General features: G+C 42.2%; 1 protein-coding gene across 2 annotated transcripts in view; it reads right to left on the bottom strand.

The window, feature by feature from the left end:
* Positions 1 to 23,251, bottom strand: part of HERC4 (HECT and RLD domain containing E3 ubiquitin protein ligase 4) — a 116,937-nt gene that overhangs the window by 14,789 nt on the left and 78,897 nt on the right. For both annotated transcript variants that reach the window (XM_088476326.1, XM_088476328.1), the window contains 2 exons: positions 19,803 to 19,885; positions 1,684 to 1,867 (listed from right to left, as the gene is read on the bottom strand). In XM_088476326.1, coding sequence (XP_088332452.1) covers positions 1,684 to 1,867; positions 19,803 to 19,885 — 267 coding nt within the window. The remainder of the gene's footprint in view (positions 1 to 1,683; positions 1,868 to 19,802; positions 19,886 to 23,251) is intronic.

Raw genomic sequence — 23,251 nt, 5'->3', positions numbered from 1 at the left:
GACCAACATTGAAGACCATGTCTAGTTGGACTGCCATCAGATGGGGAATGCCTGGACTGGTGTCCCGTTCCTGGACAGGAGGCGGCCCATCCACATTGGTACTGTGTGGCTGCGACCAATCTTTCCTACAGTGTGTAATCTCCATATGCTAAACTTTGCCAGGATCAAAGGTTGTGGATTGATTATGCTGTCTGCCACAGTCTAAATGTATCAAGTGCTGAGCTGCTTACGAGCCTGCCAGGCACTCTGCTAAGACCCCCCGGGGTGGCTACTATAAAATGAGACAGTGAGTGAAATGCAAATAATGCACACTGTTTAATGTCAAAGTTTATCATGCAAACACAAAGGGCTGACTAACTTCGTATTTCATGTATGCGGCTGTTGGAAAAGTGATATAACACAGCACTTTGAGTGTGACAGTGTGTGTATGAATAAACAAGAAAAAAGTATGCGACTCAAAAGAAAAGGCGCTAGTGCTTTTTCTTGATTTTTTCCAGTGTGTGTATGAAGCCAGCCCCAGAACCTGTGTAATTTAAGAGTGTCTTAGTTTTATGGGATTGTGTGACAGTGTGTGGCCCTGACGAAGTTCAAACCTAGGTAAACACCTAATCCTAGTCAAACTACATCACCCTTGCAAAATTTGGTGGAGCTAGGGACAAAACTCTGGCATAAAGGATAAAAAGACAGACAGACACACACACACTCTCGCTTATTATATAGATAATATATTTTGTACAAGCAAAACTTATAGGCTTTCCATAACTTCTTTTGGGATTATTTATGTAAATGCATCCACAAGAGGACCACACACTTAACTACGATTTCCATAACCTCCAGAAAAAGACTGACATCATTCCAATCCTTAAGTTTAATTCCTACGGAAAAACTGTTTTTATCCATTTCTAAATTATTGTTACTATTCACATTAATATTCTGATTTCATTACAGACAACATAATTCAGTGATTGTAACGTTCCCAGGTTTGCTAACCAACAGAATTACAGTGGCCCCACATGAGCCATTGAAAAAGAAAATATTGGGGGGAATGCATTTAGCCCCGATAATTTTTGGGTGAATAAAACGGGACTTACTGCATTTTTTTGCTTTCGGGAAATTCAATTAGATGCCGTTTTATATGCAGAGAAAATTATCCATTTTTGGGTGAATACACATAGGATCCATGATCACGATCATGGGGATGCATCACGAAAACGGGGATGCTTTTCAGGAGATCTCTATCACCTGCCTCAGGCAGGTAAAAAAATCTCTGATGACTGCCAGCTTCGGGGCTAATTGACTAATTGATTCCCAGGGGTCTATTCACAGTAAATTAGCGTGGCTAATTGCATTCCCAACATTGTATGAAATGAGAAACACCTCCATTTAAAATGTAAGATGTTGTCAGAGTGTGATTCACTGCTATTTACTGATTTCCACTGTAGGTTAGTTGATACTTTATGATTATAAAGTGCTACCTTTGACTGCTTGAGTAGCAAGTGGAGGAACAGTGAGGTGGAGATTTTTGTAACATTGAATATTTGCTTATTTACAAAAGAACCACAGTCAAAATAAAAATGAAAATGTCACACTACTGGCAGAAATATGGCGTTCAGTGTCTGGAACCACCACCATTTGTAAGATCCAAAATGACCGTGAAACATTGAAAGTATTTAGCTTACTCACCTTTTCTAGCTCCTTCCAGTCATAGTTGGTATTGCCAATAACCATGGCCTGAAGTTCATTTGGCTGAAAGAGTTCTAAAACATTGCCTCCACACACTTTATGGAAGCCTGCATGAAATGCGTTAAACAGGGAAGCCACCGAGCGATTGAAGATGTAGTCCACATAGGCTTCTACAAACTCTTGCCTGAGAATGAAAACAAAATGTACACATAATTACATTTTCCATAGCCGAAATCAACAGTAGTCCCAGAATTCTCGATATGTTCCTCATTAAGAGTATGCATTTCGTATTTTCATTCCTTTTATAGTATTAGTCAATCCTCTTCATCGGTGATGAAATAATCAATCTAGATGCAGTCTGCCAGCCAATCACAGATTGGTGAGTTAGGCAGTGCATTTATTCAGGGGCGACAGATGGATATCTCATTATTATAAGACACTGTAGAGATAAAGGTTTAAGGAGATTTTCGTTCAGCATTTGGGCTTTTAATGTCACTATTAACAACATATCATAATACTGATCCACATCATAGTTTACTTTGTATCTTGCTTCATTCACACATTTAAAAACACCAATATGTTCAGATTGCGGCTAAAATTTCTCTTTGTATGAGGTTTATGGCATGCAAATCACTTACTGCAAAATAGCATGCAGTGCTCAATTAATGCAGACTCAATTGTGTCTAATGTGAAGCAGCTGCTCTCCAAGTACTAATTACTCAATACGTAGCAGGACAGACAAAGGGGCGCCATGAAGTAAGTTTATTATGCTACAGATCTTCTCTGACAAACAAACACGCATCTAAATATAGCTAATAAAGAAGAGAACAGTTTGCAGAGATGTTGAATGACCTGGCCATAAATAAGATTAGCTGCAATGGCCCTAATTTCCAGTTGTGTCGGCTGAGTCACTGCCAGTCAGAGCCGTAACTAGACTTTTTGGTGCCTTGTGCCAAAAAGAGCATTGGCGCCCCCTCAAAGGGACATAATGCACCCACCCAAAAAAGGGCCATGGCCTCATGGGGAAGGGCCAGGGAAGAGATAGGGGAGGCCAGGAGTTGCTGGGGATGAAATAAGAGGAAGCTAGAAGAGAGAATGATAATAAACAGAAATTTGACAGGCCCAAACCGCGCCCCCTGATCTGTGGTGCCCTGTGCGATGGCACCGGCCGCACTACCCTAGCTACGGCCCTGCTGCCAGTGGTCTGGGAAAAGGGCACAACAGGAGTGTTTTCCACAAAGCATGGGCTAAACTCCAAAACATCTACAGGTATTAATCATGTTTAATATACTAACCATTAAGATGGATAAAAAGTCTGAGCAAAAATATCATTATCATTTAAGATAAACTCTTAAATCATAACATCTCTGAAGTGAGAGTATATAAATTTAGTCAGTAAGAATAGCTGCACAAATAAAGAAAAATTGTCTAACAAAAAAGCCTCCAGTACATGTAATAAAATCTATATGCAATAACACATGTGTCCATTAGGTGGAGCCATACCAAAGAGATTTTATAATTGCATGAACATATACCCATCATTACTACTCATTGTTTGTAATTTCTGTCTGGCTATCTAATTGTTTCTCTGATGCATTAGGCAGTAGCTATGTAATGTCAAGCAGCGTCTCTTCTTCTTAAAGCCATGACTAAAAATCTAATTTCCAGCACTTAGACGTGCTAATTAACAAACAAAGGTTACTTGTTCACACTTTTATTTTTAGGTCTGTCATCAGTTCTTTGCATTATGGACCTGAAGCGTTTGCCTGGCTGCCCGAATCTATTTATACCCAGCAGTCATGAGTTGTTAGCATCGCTGGAATATCTGTACGCTGTGACCTCTGTACACTTGACAGGCACCTTCATTTAGTAAGGGTGACTCACTGGATAGTTTGAGGTCTCTTAGCACAGAGAGGCACTGGAATCCCTCAGCTTTCCTTTCACCACCTACAATTTAAAGGGCTTTATACAAAAAGCCCTTTCACAGAAGAAGACCACCCTGATGTTCACAAGAATGGAGCACATGAGCCAGTAGGCTAACAGCAATTAAATATCTGCTATATACAGGGGGATGAACGGCGAACAAACATGAACACCAGACTACATGCAAACTGTACACACATCCATGTTCTGGCCCTTGTACCACTGCTTGCATCTCTAAACCAGTGTCCTTTACACAACTCGTACAACCTACCATGCATAACTTCCACCTCCCCAACAAAAAATAAAAGAAATAAAACAGTGCTTACTTTTGGCCCTACACTAGACATGAATCCGCAGGGCAATAAGGATCATATTGTCAAGAAGTATGGTATTCAGGGCATAGGACGTGCAAGGAATATGTATATTTTTAATTAATGCATAATTGATTAGAACAAGTAAAAGGTCATATATATGTACCTTTATACATGTGAAGACATCCATCCAACTATATTGATCATTACCTCTACAAATATTTCTTACCAATATAAGAAATGTCTGGTTCAGGGAAATAAACTGCCTTTATTATGTGAGCAATTATAATATACATATATATATTTTTATATAATTATTATCCATTATTTATATGGCGCCACAAGGGTTCCGCAGCACCTCAAAGTACATAAACAAATGAGCGAACACAAAAACAGTGACTTACAGAACAAAACAATGCAGGACAAGGATATAGTTTATATACATTGCTGCAATAGCAGTCATAACACAGCTACTAAGTGTTAGGTGCCCTTGTGAGAATTTTGGAGTAGATGATCGTATGAGTGAGGGAAGGAGAAGCACATGAGGGAAGAGGGTCCTGCTCGTTAAAGTTTGCATTCTAAAGGGGAGGGGCAGACAGACAAGGGTGACAAAGATGGGGTAGACAGGAAGTAGCATAGAGCAGCAGGTTAGGATGAGAGCTGGAAGGCTTTGATGAAGTAGTGAGTTTTGAAAGCCTGTTTGAAGATTTGTAGAGAGGTGGAGAGCCTGATAGGGAGAGGGAGAGAGTTCCAGTGGTAGGGATCAGCACAGGCAAAATCTTGGAGGCGGGAGTGGGAGGAAGTAATCAGTTGGCAATAGAGGTGGCAACATTTGTTGAGTGAAGTGGGCGGGCAGGAGTGTGAAGTGAGATGAGATCAGAGATGCAAATGGGAGAGGCTTGGGTGAGGGCTTTGTAAGCGAGTGTAAGGACCATGAATTGGGATCTGAAGGGAAAGGGGAGCCAGTGTAGGACTTGTAGGAAAGGAGAGGCAGGTGTAAAACGTTTGGAGAGGCAGATGAGTCGAGCAGCAGCAGTCAGGACAAATTGGGGTGGAGAGAGGTGGGAGTCAGGGAGGCCAGATAAGAGGAGGTTACAATAGTCCAATCTGGAGATGACCAGTGAATGTATGAGGGCCTTAGTTGCTCCAGGGTGAGAAAGGGTCTGAGCCTGAAAATATTTTTGAGATAGAAGTGTCAGGACTGTGAGAGGTACTGAATGTGTGGTTTGAAGGAGAGGGAAAAGTCGAGGATAATTCCAAAACAGCGCCCTTGGGTGCTAGAGGAGATAGTTGTGCCGTTAAGAGATAATGGAATTGTGGGAAGTGAGGTTATGCGGGAGAATGGGAAGATGATCAGCTCAGTCTTAGACATGTTAAGTTTAAGAAAGCGCTGGGACATCCAGAAAGAGATAGCAGAGAGACAGTTGGAGATATAGATGAGGAGAGAGGGGGAGAGGTCAGGGGAGGCAAGGTAGATCTGAGTATCATAAGCATAGAGATGATATTGAAAGCCAAAGAGTTCACCTAAAGAAGATGTATAGAGGGAATATAGGAGAGGTCCAAGAATAGAACCTACAGTTAGTGGAAACGGGTGGGAAGAGGAGACATGAGAGGAGACAGAGAAGGAGCGGTCAGAGAGGTAGGAGGATAGCCAGGAGAGGGCAGTATCACATAGACCAAGTGAGTGAAGGATCTACATGAGGAGAGGGTGGTCCACAATGTCATAAGCAGCTGTAAGGAGGTAATTGCTAACTTTTGTAAGGGCGGTTTCAGTGGAGTGGAGAGAACGGAAGCCAGACTGAAGTGGGTGAAGCAGGGAGTGGGAGGAAAGAAAGGTAGTAAGGCGGTTGTAAACAATACGCTCAAGGAGCTTGGAAGCAAAAGGGAGGAGAGAGCAGGGTCGGTATTTAGAGTGTTAGGGTCAAGGGTAGGTTTTTTAAGAATTGGGGAGACATGGGCATGCTTGAATGCAGAAGGGACAGTGCCTGATGAGAGGGAGAGATTAAGGAGGTGGGCAAGATGGGAGCAGGCAGAAGGAGAGAGGTAGCGGAGGAGGTGGGAGGGGATAGGGTCAAGGGGGGAGGACCAGATAAGGGCCATTACTTCCTCTCCTGAAGCAGGGGAGAAAGATGTCAGAGTAGGTGAGGTGGATGGGGAGAAATGATCAGGGAAGGGAGGGGGTGGAGTGCTGGTGGTTTGGTGGGAAATTATGTCCTGACGTATGGATTAAATTTTAGATGTAAAGTAGTTGGCAAAGTCAAAGGCAAAGTGTGGAGGCGGTGGAGAGAGGAGGGAGTTAAAAGTGGCGAAGAGATGCCGGGTGTTAGAGGACTGGGAGGAGATGAGGTTCTTGAAATATGACTGTTTAGAGAGGGAAATGGCAGCACTGTAAAATGAGAGTATAAATTTAAAATGGAGAAAGTCAACCTTAGAGCGCGATTTCCTCCACTGTCGCACGGTGGTACGTGAACATTTTTGTAGGTATTCGATGCATTTGGAATGCCAGAGTTGAGGTGTGGATCTGCGAGGGTGAGTAGTGATTGCCGGAGCAACAGAGTCCAGTGCAGAAGTAAGGGAGGCAGTGTATAAGGAAGCTGGTTGTTCAGGACAGGAGAGAGAGAATAGGGGAGAGAAGAGAGTCGAGTAGGAAGGATAAAGAAACTGTGTCAATAGTGTCAATGTTACGCTTAATAATGGTAGCCTTTGGAGGCAGTGGTGGAGAAGGAGAGTGATAGGTTAAAAGAGAAAAGGTGATTGTCAGAGAGGAGGAATGCGAAGTTGGAGTATTCAGTAACACCACAACGGTGAGTGAAAACCAGATGAAGAGAGTGTCCACTCGCATGGGAGGGCGAGGAGGTCCATTGGGAGAGACCAAATGAAGATGTAAGCTTAAGGAGTTTAAAGGCAGTGGATCCTGTAGGGACATCAATTTGGACATTGAAGTCACCTAAGATATTAGAGGGAAGATCTGAGGAGAGAAAGTGAGGGGGTAAATGACAGCTACTCGCAGGTGTACAGGTTGGAAGAGGCGTATGGCATGAACCTCAACTGTAGAAAATGTAAGGGACATTTCTGAGGGTATGAGTTGGTAGGAGTAGGTTGGGACCAGTTTATTACAGAGAGATCTGGCATTCCAGAGGGCACAAAAGAGAGGGACCGAGGTAGTAGGAGAGATGTGAATGAGATTATTAGGGTTGCTGTAGCATTGAGGATACAAATTTGGAAGACAGGGTTGAAGAGAGTGTTGGGATAGTGCGGGCACCTGAACTAGGAAGGGAACCTGTAGAGCTAGGGAAGGGAGGAAGTTTAGTGTGATGCCGATGAAAGTGTGGTGAGGTGATAGGGAGAGGAGGGTGAGTGCAAAGCTTAGTGGTGGGGTAGTGGGACCATTGTGGGGGAGAAAATAATGAAAGTGGAGTAACAGGAGAGGAGGGCGAGGGAAGCAGAGGGGAGGAATACAAACAGAGGAGGGGAGAGAAGGGGGGGGGAAGAGGTGGAGGAGCCTAGGGGGGCAGGATAGAGGTGGAAACGGGACAGAATAAAAGGATAAGGTAGGCATTGAGTAAAGGGAGAATTTGAAGAAAAGATGGTCATGATGTGGATGAGGTAAGAAGGCAGAGGACAGCTGGATGTAGGAATAGTGTCAGTAATAGAAAGATAGTGCTAAAGATATGCACAAAAGCTGGTGAAAGAACACTGCTTGTAAATGTGTATGCCCAATATGTGTGTGTGTGTATATATATATATATATATATATATATATATATTTATACATACACACACAGGTGTTTTATTGCTTTGCATAGGGTCCCTGTCGTGGGAGTGGCCCACGTGACCAGCACCACTATACGGACTGGTGGCAGCAGCGTCTTCACCCACTACTCACACCAATGTCACTGTGCCCTGTGCACAGACTGCTATGTAGCCTATCCTATTCAAGTGAACGTGAGCCCAAAGCAACTCTCCCTTCACCCCATACCGGCTGCGCTCATGGTGCCACACTTATCTCTTGCATTGATGATGTCAATACATTTAATTTTTGTTAATGCTCAGCTCTAACTTGACGGATCGACATGAAACAAAGTGCAGGTTATTTCTAGGCGTTTCCACTACAAAATAATGCAGGTTTCATGAAAATCGGTCCAGATGTTTTTGCACCAACTTGGAGCAGATAGAAACAACATTATATATATATATATATATATATATATATATATAGATAGATAGATAGATAGATAGTGACAAAGTCACTGGCATCATAGTGGAAGGCAGGCATATTTGTCCTAGATTCCTGACCTATGTCTTTTGAAACCTCAGGAAGGTGTTTGTGTTAGGAGTTTTTTGGGGTTATTAGCTCCACAGGAGGCTAATTAGGGTTTTCAGCTGTGTGGCTGTTTTTTAGTGCTGTGAGGCTGATCATTACAGAGAGACACTACCTGGGGAAAGGACAGACTTTCGTGTCTCTGTGTGAGAATCAGGTTGATGGAAGCAGGTAAATTAAACCTGAAAAAACCTTTTAATACTTTGTTTATTAGTGAGCTAGGATCACTTCTGTATAGTTAGTGCCAGGCGGCAAGGTGTTTATTTCTGTTCATTTTGTTTGTATTGCCTAATAAAACTGGCAGAGAGCAGATGCACCAGACCAGTGGACCTTGTGTGATTTCTCAGCTGCTGCGCAGTGCCAGCTACCCCAGGAGATGGTACCAGTTCCCCGACCTTGCTACAATATATATATATATATATATATATATATATATGTATATATATATATATATATATATATATATATATATATACATATATATATATACATATATATATATATATATATGTATATATATATATATATATATATATATATATATATATATATATATATATACACACACACACACACACACACACACACACACAATCCGTCGAATGTAGAACACTCCACCAGGGGCTCAAGCATAGACGAGGACAGCACACTTTCTCCAAATCACCAATTGATTTATTCTCCAACAATTGTGAATTCATAGCAGCACAAACATTACCAGCAAATAGGTCTTCAGCATATCATAAAGCCAAAAGTTTTGAGAATGACAAGTATTGGTTTTCACAAAGTTTGTGGCTTCAGTCTTTTTAGACCTTTTTGTCAGATGTTACACTTTAGTAAAATGACATTAATTTCATAAGTGCAAAGGCTTTTATTCACAACAAGTCACATATTTGGTCTCACATGTCATCCTATGTGATCTTATGCCCATGCAAAAAATTGTATGTTGGCAAGACCATTCGTATGGTGAAAGAAAGAATTAGCAATGCATCGCTCATCAATTAAGAAAGCTGCCATTGTATTAGAGGAGAGTACCCCACCAGTTGCCAGACATTTTGCCCAATTCGGTTACACTATTAAAGATTTTGTCTTAATGCCTCTTGACCATGTACCCCCTCCACGACGTGGTGGTGATAGGAATAAGATGCTACTCAAACAGGAATGCAGTTGGCTTTATCAACTTAACAGTATGGCATTGGTGGGCCTTAATGAGGAATTCTCTTTTTCATCATATCTGTAGGTAGATAGCACTATGTTTGTATGTTTAGATCTTTTTTGCGCGATACATATTCTGGCTGGCAAACTATTTATCGATTACGTTATTTCCTTAGAACACATGACTCCATAGTTATTGGTTTCTGTATTTATATTCTTTATTGATATCATGTTTACTATGGCACTAAATTGATTCAATAAGCCTTTAACCTTGCTTATGGAGGCTTGATAAGAATTACTTGTGCCACTGTAACTAATGTGCAGCGTTATTTGGTGCAACTTGGTAAAATGTATGTTGCCGCATTATTAGTGAACATGTTTGCGGCACCCCTATTGCGCGTGTCGCTGTGCTTTTATTGTTATTTGTTTTGTATATACTGTCACCATGGAGACACTTCTAGAACATTGGGTAGCCTGTCATTTCTGCGATCATAAACATAATCTAGCTACCATCAGGTATAAAATAATTGGCTGGGTCCCTCTGAATCCTCGGGGAGTAAACAGGGGACGTACCCTGTTACAATTGGATACTAAGTGAATGCACATTCTCAACACCGTTCACCCACATGGACTTACTGAGATGTAATTTTCTTATTTTCTCTAATGGTTCCATATGAAATGTAGACTATTTTGTTGTAAAATTTGTGCCTTTTTCTATAGGTTTCTCATAAGATTAAATTTTTTTTCCTCTAGCTTTAGTTATATTAACATATTCTTGATTAGATTTTATATATGATATAGCCCTTTTCTGTGACATCCCATGCATATTATTGCTGGCTTTTGATATTTCCCCTAGGACAATGCCGATATGTCTAATAATTATCCTGAGCCATATGCTCTTATAGATAATCTCTCTACAGACTTGATCCACCAGGTTAGGTTTGATAAGTTACGAGGATTGTTGGTCAGTAACATTTGTAAAATATACAGTACTGTGCAAAAGGTTTAGGCAGGTGTGGAAAAAATGCTGCAAGTAAGAATGCTTTCAAAAATAGAATAGTTTATTTTTTATCAATTAACAAAATTAAAAGTGAATGAACAGAAGAGAAATCTAAATCAAATCAATATTTGGTGTGACCACCCTTTGCCTTTAAAACAGCATAAATTCTTCGATTCTTCTAGGTAAATTTGCACATAATTTTTGAAGGAACTTGGCAGGGAAGTTGTTCCACACATCTTGGAGAACTGACCACAGATCTTCTATGGATGTAGCTTTGCTCAAATCCTTCTGTCTCTTCATGTAATCCCAGACAGACTTGATGATGATGAGATCAGGGCTCTGTGGGGGCATATCATCACTTCCAGGACTCCTTGTTCTTCTTTACACTGAAGATAGTTCTTAATGACATTGGCTGTATGTTTGGGGTCGACCTGCTGCAGAGTAAATTTGGAACCAATCAGACACCTTCCTGATGGTATTACATGATGGATAAGGCCTGTATTTCTCAGCATTGAGGACACCATTAATCCTGACCAAATTCCCAGCTCCATTTGATGAAATGCAGCTCAAAATTGCATTATTGTACTACTAAAACTTTTGCACAGTACTGTAGCTCTGTGATCTATATTGGATTCTACTAGCCGCATATTCTATTGGTGGATTACGCTAATCTTTGTTTATTTATATTTATGCTTGCAGTATTTTTTCCAGTTGTCTTTGTGATGAGACACATTACCTTAGCCATGCCCCCGGGGAATGGTTGGGACGTTGGCGCCACAGCACACCATGTGACGTCAGCACGGAGTCGAAGAAAGGCTTGTTTGGAGCACGGGGTGTAACATATAAAAGGTATAGCATGTCAAATTTTTTACTCGTGTGTCTTGATAAAGGAGTTTGGTCTCTGAAACGGTGACCTCAAGCTGCATGAGAGTGTTGGTTTTTTTATGCAAGTTCCCTGAGTGCTATCCAGCCTGCTATTTGTATGATCTTACTCAGGAAATGCACCTGGACAAGTTAATCAGCTGACTGAGTGCCGGGCATTATACATTATACATAGGGAATACTGAAGAGGGGGTATGGAAATTTTAGTTGAACCCCCTCTGCACCTCACTACCTACTTCCCTCACCCACACACCCTGTACCTCACACTACCTGCTTCCCTCTCCCACGCACCCTGTACCTCACACTGCCTGCTTCCCTCTCCCACGCACCCTGTACCTCACACTACCTGCTTCCCTCTCCCATGCACCCTGTACCTCACACTGCCTGCTTCCCTCTCCCACGCACCCTGTACCTCACACTGCCTGCTTCCCTCTCCCACACACCCTGTACCTCACACTGCCTGCTTCCCTCTCCCACACACCCTGTACCTCACACTGCCTGCTTCCCTCTCCCACACACCCTGTACCTCACACTGCCTGCTTCAGTCTCCCACACACCCTGTACCTCACACTGCCTGCTTCAGTCTCCCACACACCCTGTACCTCACACTGCCTGCTTCAGTCTCCCACACACCCTGTACCCCACACTGCCTGCTTCCCTCTCCCACACACCCTGTACCTCACACTGCCTGCTTCCCTCTCCCACACACCCTGTACCTCACACTACCTGCTTCCCTGTCCCACACACCCTGTAACCTCACACTACCTGCTTCCCTCACCCACACCCTGTACCTCATACTACCTGCTTCCCTCACCCACACCCTGTACCTCATACTACCTGCTTCCCTCACCCACCCCCTGTACCTCACACTACCTGCTTCTCTCCACCTCACATTACCTACTTCCTTCCCACTCTCACCTCATGTACCTCTCTTTTCATGTCCAGACTAAACTGTGCTGACAAAGTCCGGCTTCTCCATCTCCCTGGCAGTGGAGCAGTGGCTCCGCGAGTGGCTCAGCAACCTCCCTCCAGGCTTTAGACTTGGTACCGGCTGTGAACCAATCAAAGCACGGACTGGCAGCCATGCAGCTGCTGCTGATTGGCTGCCGGTCTGCAAGCCGTGATTTGCTAGCGGCCGTCACCAAATTTCAAAGACCACCCCACTGTCAATGATGATTCCTTTTGACTGGCCACCGGTCTGTGATTGGTTCATGATCGGTGCCTGGTTTGTTTAGTGTGATTATGTCCTGGCACCAGGACCCGGTATCACCTAGTGCTCGGTCAAGCCAGCGCTGCTCAGAGATGTTTCCCCAGTGGGACACATCTCCACTTAATTGCAGCCACTGCTCCCAGCGCCGTCTGCCAAGCGGGAGGTTGGACCCTGGCTGAAGTGGCGGTATGGCATACCACTGTGGTTTGCTGTTCCATAATTTTAAATATATGAGGTTGCACTGAGAACCACAAATTACACAGAATGATGGATAATTTGACTAACATTTAATGAAATGTGCATCATTATAATTAATCAGCATTATCTGTGGTCACTTGTAGGAAAACTGAACACTTCTGAATACCAGGAAACTGGAAGTGGTTGACTTAACCCTGCTTAGATCACAGAGTAAGCACTGTGTAATAAAGAAAACAATTCAAATAAAAAATGTGCAACGCACTCCTTCCCAAAAACCTCAATAAGACTTGGGGGAGATTTACGAAGAATCGGGTTTGGTTGATTAAGCCAAATTCCGTCCTGAAGGTGCAATTTTGCAAATCGTACAAAGAAATGAGCGTTTTCGCTTAAGCTAATTTATTGGGGCAAGGGTCCGGGAGGTTCTATATTAAAGGAGTCACAACCTCCAATCTTAAAAATACAGTACAACGTTCTATTATATAGCGCTCACCTTGATGTGTGTGCTGAAATTTAAGAGACCAAAATTTCGTCATTAAATGGCTATAGTAATCAAGTACACACACATTCACCTTAAGCGGATGATGTATTAGTTTAAACGTTACACTATTAAATAAAGCAAAGACAGTAGTTTTCTAGTAAAATGTAAATATCAATATTTCTGAACAAGAAAAAAATTTAAGGACAAACAAAACGTCAAGGATGACGTGGGGGAAGGCAGAGATGGGAGGACGGGGATAAAAAGTGAGTGGGGGAACATAGGAGGTAAATATTAATTATAATAAGAGTCCAAAGGAAGGGGATAATAAAATATACCAATCCAATCAACAATCAATTAAAAAATAGGAATATAAGGAACCATGGAATCCAATTGTTATAAAGTTGCCAGACAGATTAAATATTATGGTTAAACAGTAGCACTTTGAGTTGCTGTGACTCAGTATGTCAAAGTTTTTGATCAGGAAAGTTCATGTTCATATAGATAATCCCAAACTGGTAGATGATTTACATTAGTTGTTAACTACAGTATACGGTAAGTATCAAATGGTAAATCTTTGTGAAACCGGACTTCAGTGTTGATGTTACAGCTTAGGCTGTCAGCCCTGCAATGGCTGACGGTCTTACCCAGGGACAGTGGAGCGATGTCGGTAAGTTCTGGGCTAGCGCTGTTCCATACTGCAGTAGTGGGTAGTGTATATAGCGATCCCTTCATTCCTGGCTAGAGGGGATACTTGCTGGTGTTTTGGGATAAGTGCGAGTATGCACAGGCAGCGGGTAGGCTGCTGACACGGTGCAAGCCATCACGAACCCACGGCCTGCACCGTCTCCCTTGTTAAGCACAAGGACGTGGCTTACCTTAACACGCGGCTTGAGACATGGTGGTTCTATGTCATTTGAGGTCCGCTTACCAGCTGCCCTAGGGACGAGTGATGCCAGTGTTCTTTGTGTGATGTCCACTGTGTGCCGTCTTTGGCGGCCTTTTTCAAGGAAGTCATCCTTGAAAAAGGCCATGAGTTTGCGACGGCTGAGACATACTGAGTCACAGCAACTCAAAGTGCTACTTTTTAATCATAATATTTCATCTGTCTGACAACTTTATAACAATTGGACTCGATGGATTTTTAAATTCCTATTTTTTTATTGATTTTTGATTGGATTGGTATATTTTATCATCCCCTTCCTTTCCTTTGGACTCTTATTATAATAAATTTTTACCTCCTATGTTCCTCCACTCACTTTTTATCCCCGTCCTCCCATCACTACCTTCCCCACTTCATCCTTGACGTTTTGTTTGTCCTTATCAATTTTTATGAACTAGAATAAAATCTATCTACCGTACATTATACTAGAAAACTACTGTCTTTGCTTTATTAGTACTAATAGTGTAACGTTTAAACTAATACATCATCCGTGTAAGGTGAATGTGTGTATACTTGATTACTATAGCCATTTAATTTTATTTATGGACAAAATTTTAGTCTCTTAAATTTCAACACACACATCAAGGTGAGCGCTATATAATGTAACGTTACACTGTAATTTTATAAATCGGGCATTTACTAATGGTCAAATCGCTTGGCTATCGCATGTCAAACATGACTTCAAAGATCAAATCGCCTCAAAGCACCATCAAAAAAAACATTGGTCCCAATGCAAATAAATTTACTAAGACTCGCACCCCAATGCACAAAATCAATGCACTTGTTTTAAAAATCGTGTTGACATGTGTAAATCATTTTAATTAGCCCCAACCCTCAATCAGGATGCTTATAAAAAGCCAACAAAGTCAGCTGCAGCACTCTCTTTTTGCTGACAAGCATGGCTGAGGCAGGACACTCAGTTCTGTGTGTACATCACAAACGCCACAGCCCTACTAGTCGCGCCATGCCGCGGCGTGACTCGATAGGGCGAGCGTCTTTTCGTGCAACTTTTTACCTTCATATGTGTCTTATTTGCAAAGTGAAGCAAATAGATCGCTCAGCTTCTGCTGATTAAAGTTATATGTGGCTTGTCTATATTCTGTGTGCAACTGCAGCTGTATCGGTAATCAAAATACTACAGTACGTTACAGTGTCAGCGGCTGTGACACTAACGTAGCATTTTGCATGCAGATACACCTGCAGCTGCACACAGAATATAGGCATGCCGCATATCGTATTAAACAGCACAAGCTGCTTGTGTGTCCTATTCACATCATTTTGTTAATAAGACATATTCGAAGGTAAAGGCGCATGAAAAAACGCTTGGAGCCAACGAGTCACGCCAAGGCATGGCGCGACTAGAAGGGCTGTTTAAGGCGCGGTTTAAGAAGGAAGACTTATGTAGACATCTGTATGTTTGCAAATATCATAGATTTGCTACGATCTCACATGCAAATTTTGTTGATGCGAGTTCCGTTGTATCCCAGATTCGCGACTTCAGTTGTGAAAAACACCCGATTTGACTGATCTCGCACACGCCATAAGACGACTAGTTACACCATCGAATGACAAAACGCAAGCAAACACGATACTTGGTAAATGTGTGTTTTGATGCGAAAAACGTTCCAGCGATAAGGTGTGAGAATGATTCGCATAGCAAAACGATTCTTAGTAAATTTCCCCCTTGGACTAGGAGAGCCTGGGCTGTTTACTACTAATGAAAACCAGCACTAGGCAGTTGAATCTATAGAAGAATTGCAAAAAAACAAAAGCAAAAAGCACCATGCTCCCTCCCAGAATGTATCAGCCTTGTGCTGAGAAACGATGGGACATCGTCCCTACTCTATAGGCAGTGGGAAGCAAGCTGCTCATTATATCTATTGTCTAATTGTTTATTATACCGTACAATGTGTATTGGAAGAATTTTGCAGAATGCAAATAGTTGTGCACCCTCCACACAGCCACTGAAACAAAGTCTCAACTCTTATCTCCGTTCCGCATTTCTTGACACCATGAGGTGCAGACAGAGGCAGATAGTGTAAACTATTCTCATTTATTATGGGGAGCAGATAGAAATTGTACTGTCAGAATTTACACCAGATAAACTGTATGTGAGCACTAAAGCTGCTGCCCACCAACAATACCCCATCTGGAACAACTGATGTACACAGATTATGCATCCTGGGCCTGCTTCAGCATGGATCGCAAATGCAACCGCGTATGTAGATCGCCCGATGATGCGTATGCACAGGATAGCATTGTGATCGCACTGCAATCACACACGCAGATAGAATGCCATCGCAGAGTGAGTGACGGGACAGGGGAGTGGTCGGAGAAACGCAGACGTGCCTGTCCATTTGAAAGCTGTATCCTGGCCGTGCATAAATTAGCCACTGTGACGGCATACACAGCTTGAGTACTCACTGCGTGCGACGAGACTTGCAATTCTGTGTGAGGGGCCGATGTTACCTGATGTTACCGATGTATATGCAGAACTGCGAGGTATTAGGGATGCGAGAAAGCGGTGGTGGGGGTCTCTATGCTGGCTGAGCGGTTGCAAACATTAGCATATTTTCGCAGCAGAAATGCCGGCGATTACGCAGCCGCGATCGCAATAGCGTTCCATGCTGAATCAGGCCCTCTGACACAAAATAAAGTAATATATAGCATCTAGTGTCTACAATCTAGTTAGTCAATAAAAGAGCATATGCAACAAAATGTTATTAATCTATAAAATATGTATATAAAATTGTATACAAATAAACCTGTGATGTCATTTCATATAATAAAGCATTAATGGTAAACTTATCCATACAGATATGCAGCTGAAATTGTTTGGAATAACCCTAATGGTGCATACACACTTAGCGATCAGCCAGCGATACGATATCGAGCAAGTTGACCGGCATGCACGGCCGGTGGACGATATCGCTATCGTCCATACGTGGCCGCACATCGCTGGTCGATGGCAAGTTGGTAGGGACAATTTAAATGTCTGATTTGAACGGTAAAAATAACGATATCGTTCAAATAAATCGCTACGTGTGTACGCACCATAAGAAGAACTTATTATAACTAATCTGCAAAGACCCAACCATAAAATATTGTTTTGAACCTAAAATGTATTGAAATTCAGCAAGAACTAGATAAATTTATAGAAGACATAAGGAACATTAAAGCAAAACATAGTGCACATGGAAAATGTGGCCCATCAAACTTAAAAAGAAAAAACTTTTTTTTTTTAGTTCAGTCAGATCACTCTAAAACAATAAAAGTATGACGTTGTAACGGTAATGCTGGGTACACACTGCCAGATATATTGGCCAATCAATTGATCGGCCAATATATTTTGTGTTCGTCGGTCAGGGGGTACCAGTGATATGTCTCAATGATGTCGCTCACAGACATACCGTGTCTGCAGATATATTGGGACATCGTGCTGTGTGTACGGGTGGTCAGCCGGATTCCCAAAGATAAATAGCGGGGTTAAGGGGAGGCACTAGAGGGAGGGTTAGGTTTATGTTGCGGGGAGTGGGAGCTTAGGTTTAGGCACTAGGGGGGGAGGGTTAGCATAATGACTGACAGGTGTCGGTATGCTAACTCTGCCATGATGCCAACGTCAGAATTTTGACCGCCGGGATCCTCGAACGCAGGCATCCCATACCCATCCCCCATAAGTAAGGCAGTGCCCTGAATGGGGGGGGGGGTTTGGTGCTCGTTTTCCTGCAAACAGTTAATTATTTGCATGTTTTACTGAAGCTGATCAAAGCACAATATGGTAAACACTAGTGTAGTATATGTTACACTAGCCACTGACCAAGGGCTGCTACCCTTGAGTACATATATACACACACACACACACAGTATATACATACTGTATAGAGTCAGAGAGTTATGAACTGTAACACAGCCTCTAGCAGCTTATATAATTGCCCTAGATCCGCTGGGCTGATGTAGAGTTGGTGGATGCAAGCATGTTACAGGGTTGTTCTTATTTATTTTTTATGTAAAATATGCATGTTCATACTGCACATGAGCACAAAACTTGTTGTACCTACAGTCGTATGCTGATTGGGTCATGTTTTGCACTTACATCTCCTTGTGCTTAAAGAGAAGGAATGGGGGATGGAGGGGGTGGAGTACAATAAGGGCCTGCTCACACAAATATGGTTCAAGCAGACCACAAAATAAACGCGTTTCCATCAAAGGATATACATTTTGCATGTGCTTGACCCCTGGTTTAAAATTAGCACTTATGATGAAGACCAGTAGCACCTTCTGGTTGGCTGAATGTGACTTGATCCCTCCCAGTGTAAAATTGGTGTGGCTGCTGCAGACTCTTCGCATTACTTCATTGAAATTTGCATTCAGGCCATGGAGATCTATGTAGACATCTCCTTAAACACAGCTGCTTACTTTCTTGGTCAATGAAGCTCCTGCCAAACGTGAACCTAACAAACGCCAGTTTCATAGTCAGTGAGGTCTCATCTTGCTATCATAATTAGATGCAATCAGACTTGTTCCTCCATTTCTATACATGACTTTGACCATGATGAGAGGTTATTTGCTTAGTTAGAAAATAAACCACACCAGTTTGGAAGCCCATGCACTCATTATATGCCTTATGTATCTTATACCACTTTCAGACATACGACCCGGGATTACCCTGCTCAGACTCGGGACTTTCTCCTGTGCAAAATCTCAGGTTTTTGGTCGAGACCCCCTTTTCACATTACACCTAAGATCCGGGAGATTCCCGGATCAACCCCTTTCAGACATACTGTAAGCAGGGTTTTTCAGTGTTTTACACAGTTTTGTCATTTAAAGTGGACGCTTTGCTGACACACAATAATGAGGTCATGCAAAGGTTCATGTCAGAGTGTTTGCCCACTTTGATTTCCATCCTAATCCCTCCAGTAAGATGCAGCCTGTAATGGACATGTCGCTGGGCCAAAATACCAGAAGTATATAAACAACAAACCTTTCTACTGCAACGGATGTAATGTATACAGAGGGTTCTCAGAAACCTATAAATTGGCCATTTGATTGACATAATTGAGGAACAGTTGAGTGCTGCATGTGAGATTAGGGGGTAGAGTATGCAAGACCAGAAGATTGAGGAGTTGTATTGTCTCATTTTGGTCCAGACTCCAGTCCTCTATGTAACCAAAGATATTTCCAAGGCACATCATTTACATAGAGAGGCATGCCCACTCCCCTCTTCTCCTCTCTGTGTGTACATAGAGCAGCCCAGCCACCCAATCAGAAGCTGCTAGGTGAGCCAGGAGTAAAATCCCAGGTTGCACCATTCAGACATGAGTAGGGTTGTCTTCCTGGGACTTAAGTCCCGGGAATTATCCTGGTCAATTGCAGGAGCGGCGACCTGGGAACATACTCCGGGGTTGGTGCCTTTTAGACATACACGAGACCCGGGAATTTTGGCTGAGGCAGGACAAAAACACGGGAATCTCAGTATGTCTGAATGGGGTATTATTTACCCAGGTGTTTCCAATATAAAATAATAAATCATTAATAGGTATGATAGGTATCCCAGAAGGATAATATGTTACAAAAAAAAAAAGAATAGTTATGTCACATAAAGAGCATATTTATATAACAATAAGACAAATATTAATTAAATGGATATACTTACTATCCAGCAGTATATCTGGCTAGTAAGTATAATAAATTGCTAGGAACCTACTTGTTTTTCTGGTTCACCAGTGTCTCGTCACCATTTGGAATTAGATTTCTCACTTCTGTTGTTCCAAAGTTATCTACTGTAATCTGAGAATGGAAAAAGGCAGTTTTAAGGTATTATATATGCAAAATACACCATAATGGGATTTAAAATGATTTCCTAGACACAATACAATGTAATAAAGTACATATATCACTTACCTTTAATTCAGCATCTCCATTTTTTGTTAGGATAGGGGTTACTATCATAAGCCTGGCCACCCACAAAGTGTCAAGTAGGTAACATTGGCGGTTTGAACAGAGTAGGCTAAAATGCAATTTGCACACCTCGGTATTACATTAATGTAAAGTTTAGGGCACCTTGGTGGGAAAAGCTTAGGTAAAGTTATATAACAGGGGAATAGGGGTTATCTGCAAAACTGAGGATTCTTCACTCTTTTCAGAAGCTTTTCAAAGGTTGGGGAGGTCCCATAACTCCTAATCGGTGTTTATCAAGGAGCCCAATATCAGAGCTGTGAGTGCTTTGCTGGGATGGAGTGTCCCTAATAAACTCTCCTAGCTCTGTGGATGATTGTGGAGAAGACTGCGCTTCAATGAAAACTACTAGCACCCGGCTCTGAGGAACATCATCTACTCCCCTGACTCAAAGATAAACTTATTTCTTCTACAATATAAAAATTTTTTTTACAGATGAACACTGATCATATTGGCATTATTACTACAAGTCTAACTCCAATATTACCTATGTGAAAGTAGATTTTATTTTAGATTATAATTATACTAATGACATGTATGTATAATTGTATGTTTTCTAGAATATAAGAAAACTGGATAATACATAGTTGACTTTATCTGCAAGTTATATAGTTTTAGCACCTATAATTATAGAGTATCCATTGATAAAGATACATATTTATTATGCAGATTAATAGTTTATGGTGCCCATTCAGGCATGCACGTAATTCGACGCAACTACCCGGAACTAAATGCGGATAGTCGGTCTTTTACAGAACTGCACACGACTATACAACCGCTCCTCCTCTATCTGTCCGCTTGTGAATGCAGCTATCATTATCATCAGCACGCACTTCTACCAGCTCTACACCTGGTGCAAGAGATCCCTCACAAAACTGCTTAGGCTATGTACGAACAGCCAGGTACAAGCCAGTTACACCGCTACAGCTGCAAGTGGAGATGTGACTGAGATCGTGTATGACTCTGGATTATTACATTGTTTCATATATTTTAAGTAGAATATGTCAGGTTTCTATTTTCTGTGCATTGAACTATGGGCTTCCCACTGCCTACAACAGCATCTATCCTTTGTGCTCTGCTTTACTGCTGCGTATTTGGGTAATATGACTGCTGATGCAGCAATGTTTATAAACCTTGTCCATGTCCTGCAATGTTCTTCCTTGTTTTGTTCATACGGTTTCTGTTTAGGTACTCTAAGGCGCTACGGACTCCTTGTGGTGCCATATAAATAGATAATAATAATAATAATTCTCCAGTCAGAAGCAATGCATTATTATATGCAAAACATGTGTGTGACATATTTGTTCATTCATTTTTATGCTTAAAAAAAATGGTGGTTGGATGAGATGATGCTTTTAGGTGCATTTATTCGGAGGAAAGAACTGCCCATTAATGTGACCTGACTCAGTGTGACAATAAGTTCCAAACTGGATTAACAAGATAAACCTAGGTACAGACAGACTTCATTCCAAGCAATCAGAAGTGGGCAAGTACCTTATAATGTGCAAGGTGGAGAAGTATTCACATTTTCACATCAAAAGAAGCATTGCAGTTCATAATTGACCTTTACTAAGGCAAAAACTAAGATGTATGAAACAGCACAAAACATTTCATACTCTTTATAAACTTATTTGAGTTTCATATTGAGGGTCTTATTCAGCAGTGTACGCAAGTTTCCTGATGGTCCTGCATGATCGCACGCAGATCGGCAGCAGACTGTCAGTGATTGACAGTCTGCTGCAGTTTGTGGGAGGGGAGGGGCAGCGATGGCCTCAGTTTCCCAAAGCGGAGGCGTGTCTCCGCCATTGGGGGGGAGGGAAGAGGCCAGGATCTCCGTTGGCCGATGGAGATTTCCTAGCCCCTTTGTTGTATCTGCAGCGGCCCAGCTTGCGTGACCCTTGAGCCACTCAGCCAGTCAATGGATTGCAGATTATCCAATACTGCGTCCTTAGACGCAGCTCGGAGAAGTAATGCAAGCAGGAGGTATGACGCCTCCTGCAGCATTACCATATTACAGCTATCGCAGCTGCCAACATGTTAGCAGATGCTTGCTGAATCACCCCGAGTTCACTGGGGTCTTTTGGTAATCTGTTAGAAAGAAAAAAAAAAAGCATCAATGGAAGCACTACCTACATCCTGTAAAACAGTGGTTGCTATTCCTGATTAAAATCACGAATGGATTCCACTTGTAAATAAACTGATTCTGAATCTTTCATCTAGATGATTATTCTACATAAAGTAATTATGTACCTCAATGATTTAGTCATTGGTTATAAACTACATGGCCAAAAGTATGTGGACACCCACAATAACAGCATCCACTCTTCTAGGAAGGCTCTCCGCTAAATTCTGGAACATGGCAGCGGGGATTTGCACCCATTCTGCCACAAGAGTATTAGTGCAGTCAGGGAATAAAGCCTGGATCACAGTTGGAATTCCTATTTATCACAAAGGTGTTTGATGGAATTGAAGTCAGGGTTCGGTGCAGACCAGTCACGTTTTTCCACACTGTCTCATGCCGAAACAATGAAGGGCCTTCCTCAATCTCTACCTACAAAGCTGGAGTGCATAGTTCCTTAGACTATCACTGTTTTCTGCAGCACTAACATTAACCCTTCACTTATGGGCCCCTGGCCAAATCATGGAAAACCACCAGAGATCATTATTTCTCCTCCAGCAACCTTTACAGTTGGCTGTACACATTGGGGCAGCAAGCATTCCCATTGCATCTGCCACACCTAAAATTATCTGTCAGAATGAAAGATTCTTCATTACAGCAAACTGCTCCAGAGTCCAAAGGTTATGTGCTTTACACCACTCCAGCTGACGTTTTGGCGTAGCGCATGGTGATCTGATGCGCTTGTGTTGCTTGGAATGGACAATCCATATAGTTCCCGACAAACCGTTCTTGTGCGGATGTGGCTTCCAGAAGAAGTTTGGAACTCAGTAGTGATTGTTGACGACTATTTTTACATGTTAAGAGCGTTTGCACTCGGTGGTGCCATTCTGTGAGTTTATGTAGCCTATGGCTTTGCAGCTGAGCTGCTATTACTAGATTGTTCCACTTCCTAATAAAAGCACTTACAGCTGAACGGAGCAGCTCTACCGGGGCAGAAATTGGACAAACTGGCTTGTTGGAAAAATGTCATTCGAGCTCTTCAGTAGGTATGCAGTCGGGAAGCCGAGTGCCTAAATACC

The sequence above is a fragment of the Taudactylus pleione genome, unplaced genomic scaffold (genome assembly GCF_031769625.1).
Source record: "Taudactylus pleione unplaced genomic scaffold, aTauple2 ptg000016l, whole genome shotgun sequence".
Lineage (NCBI taxonomy): Eukaryota > Metazoa > Chordata > Amphibia > Anura > Myobatrachidae > Taudactylus > Taudactylus pleione.
This window is presented reverse-complemented; position numbering and strand designations above follow the sequence as displayed.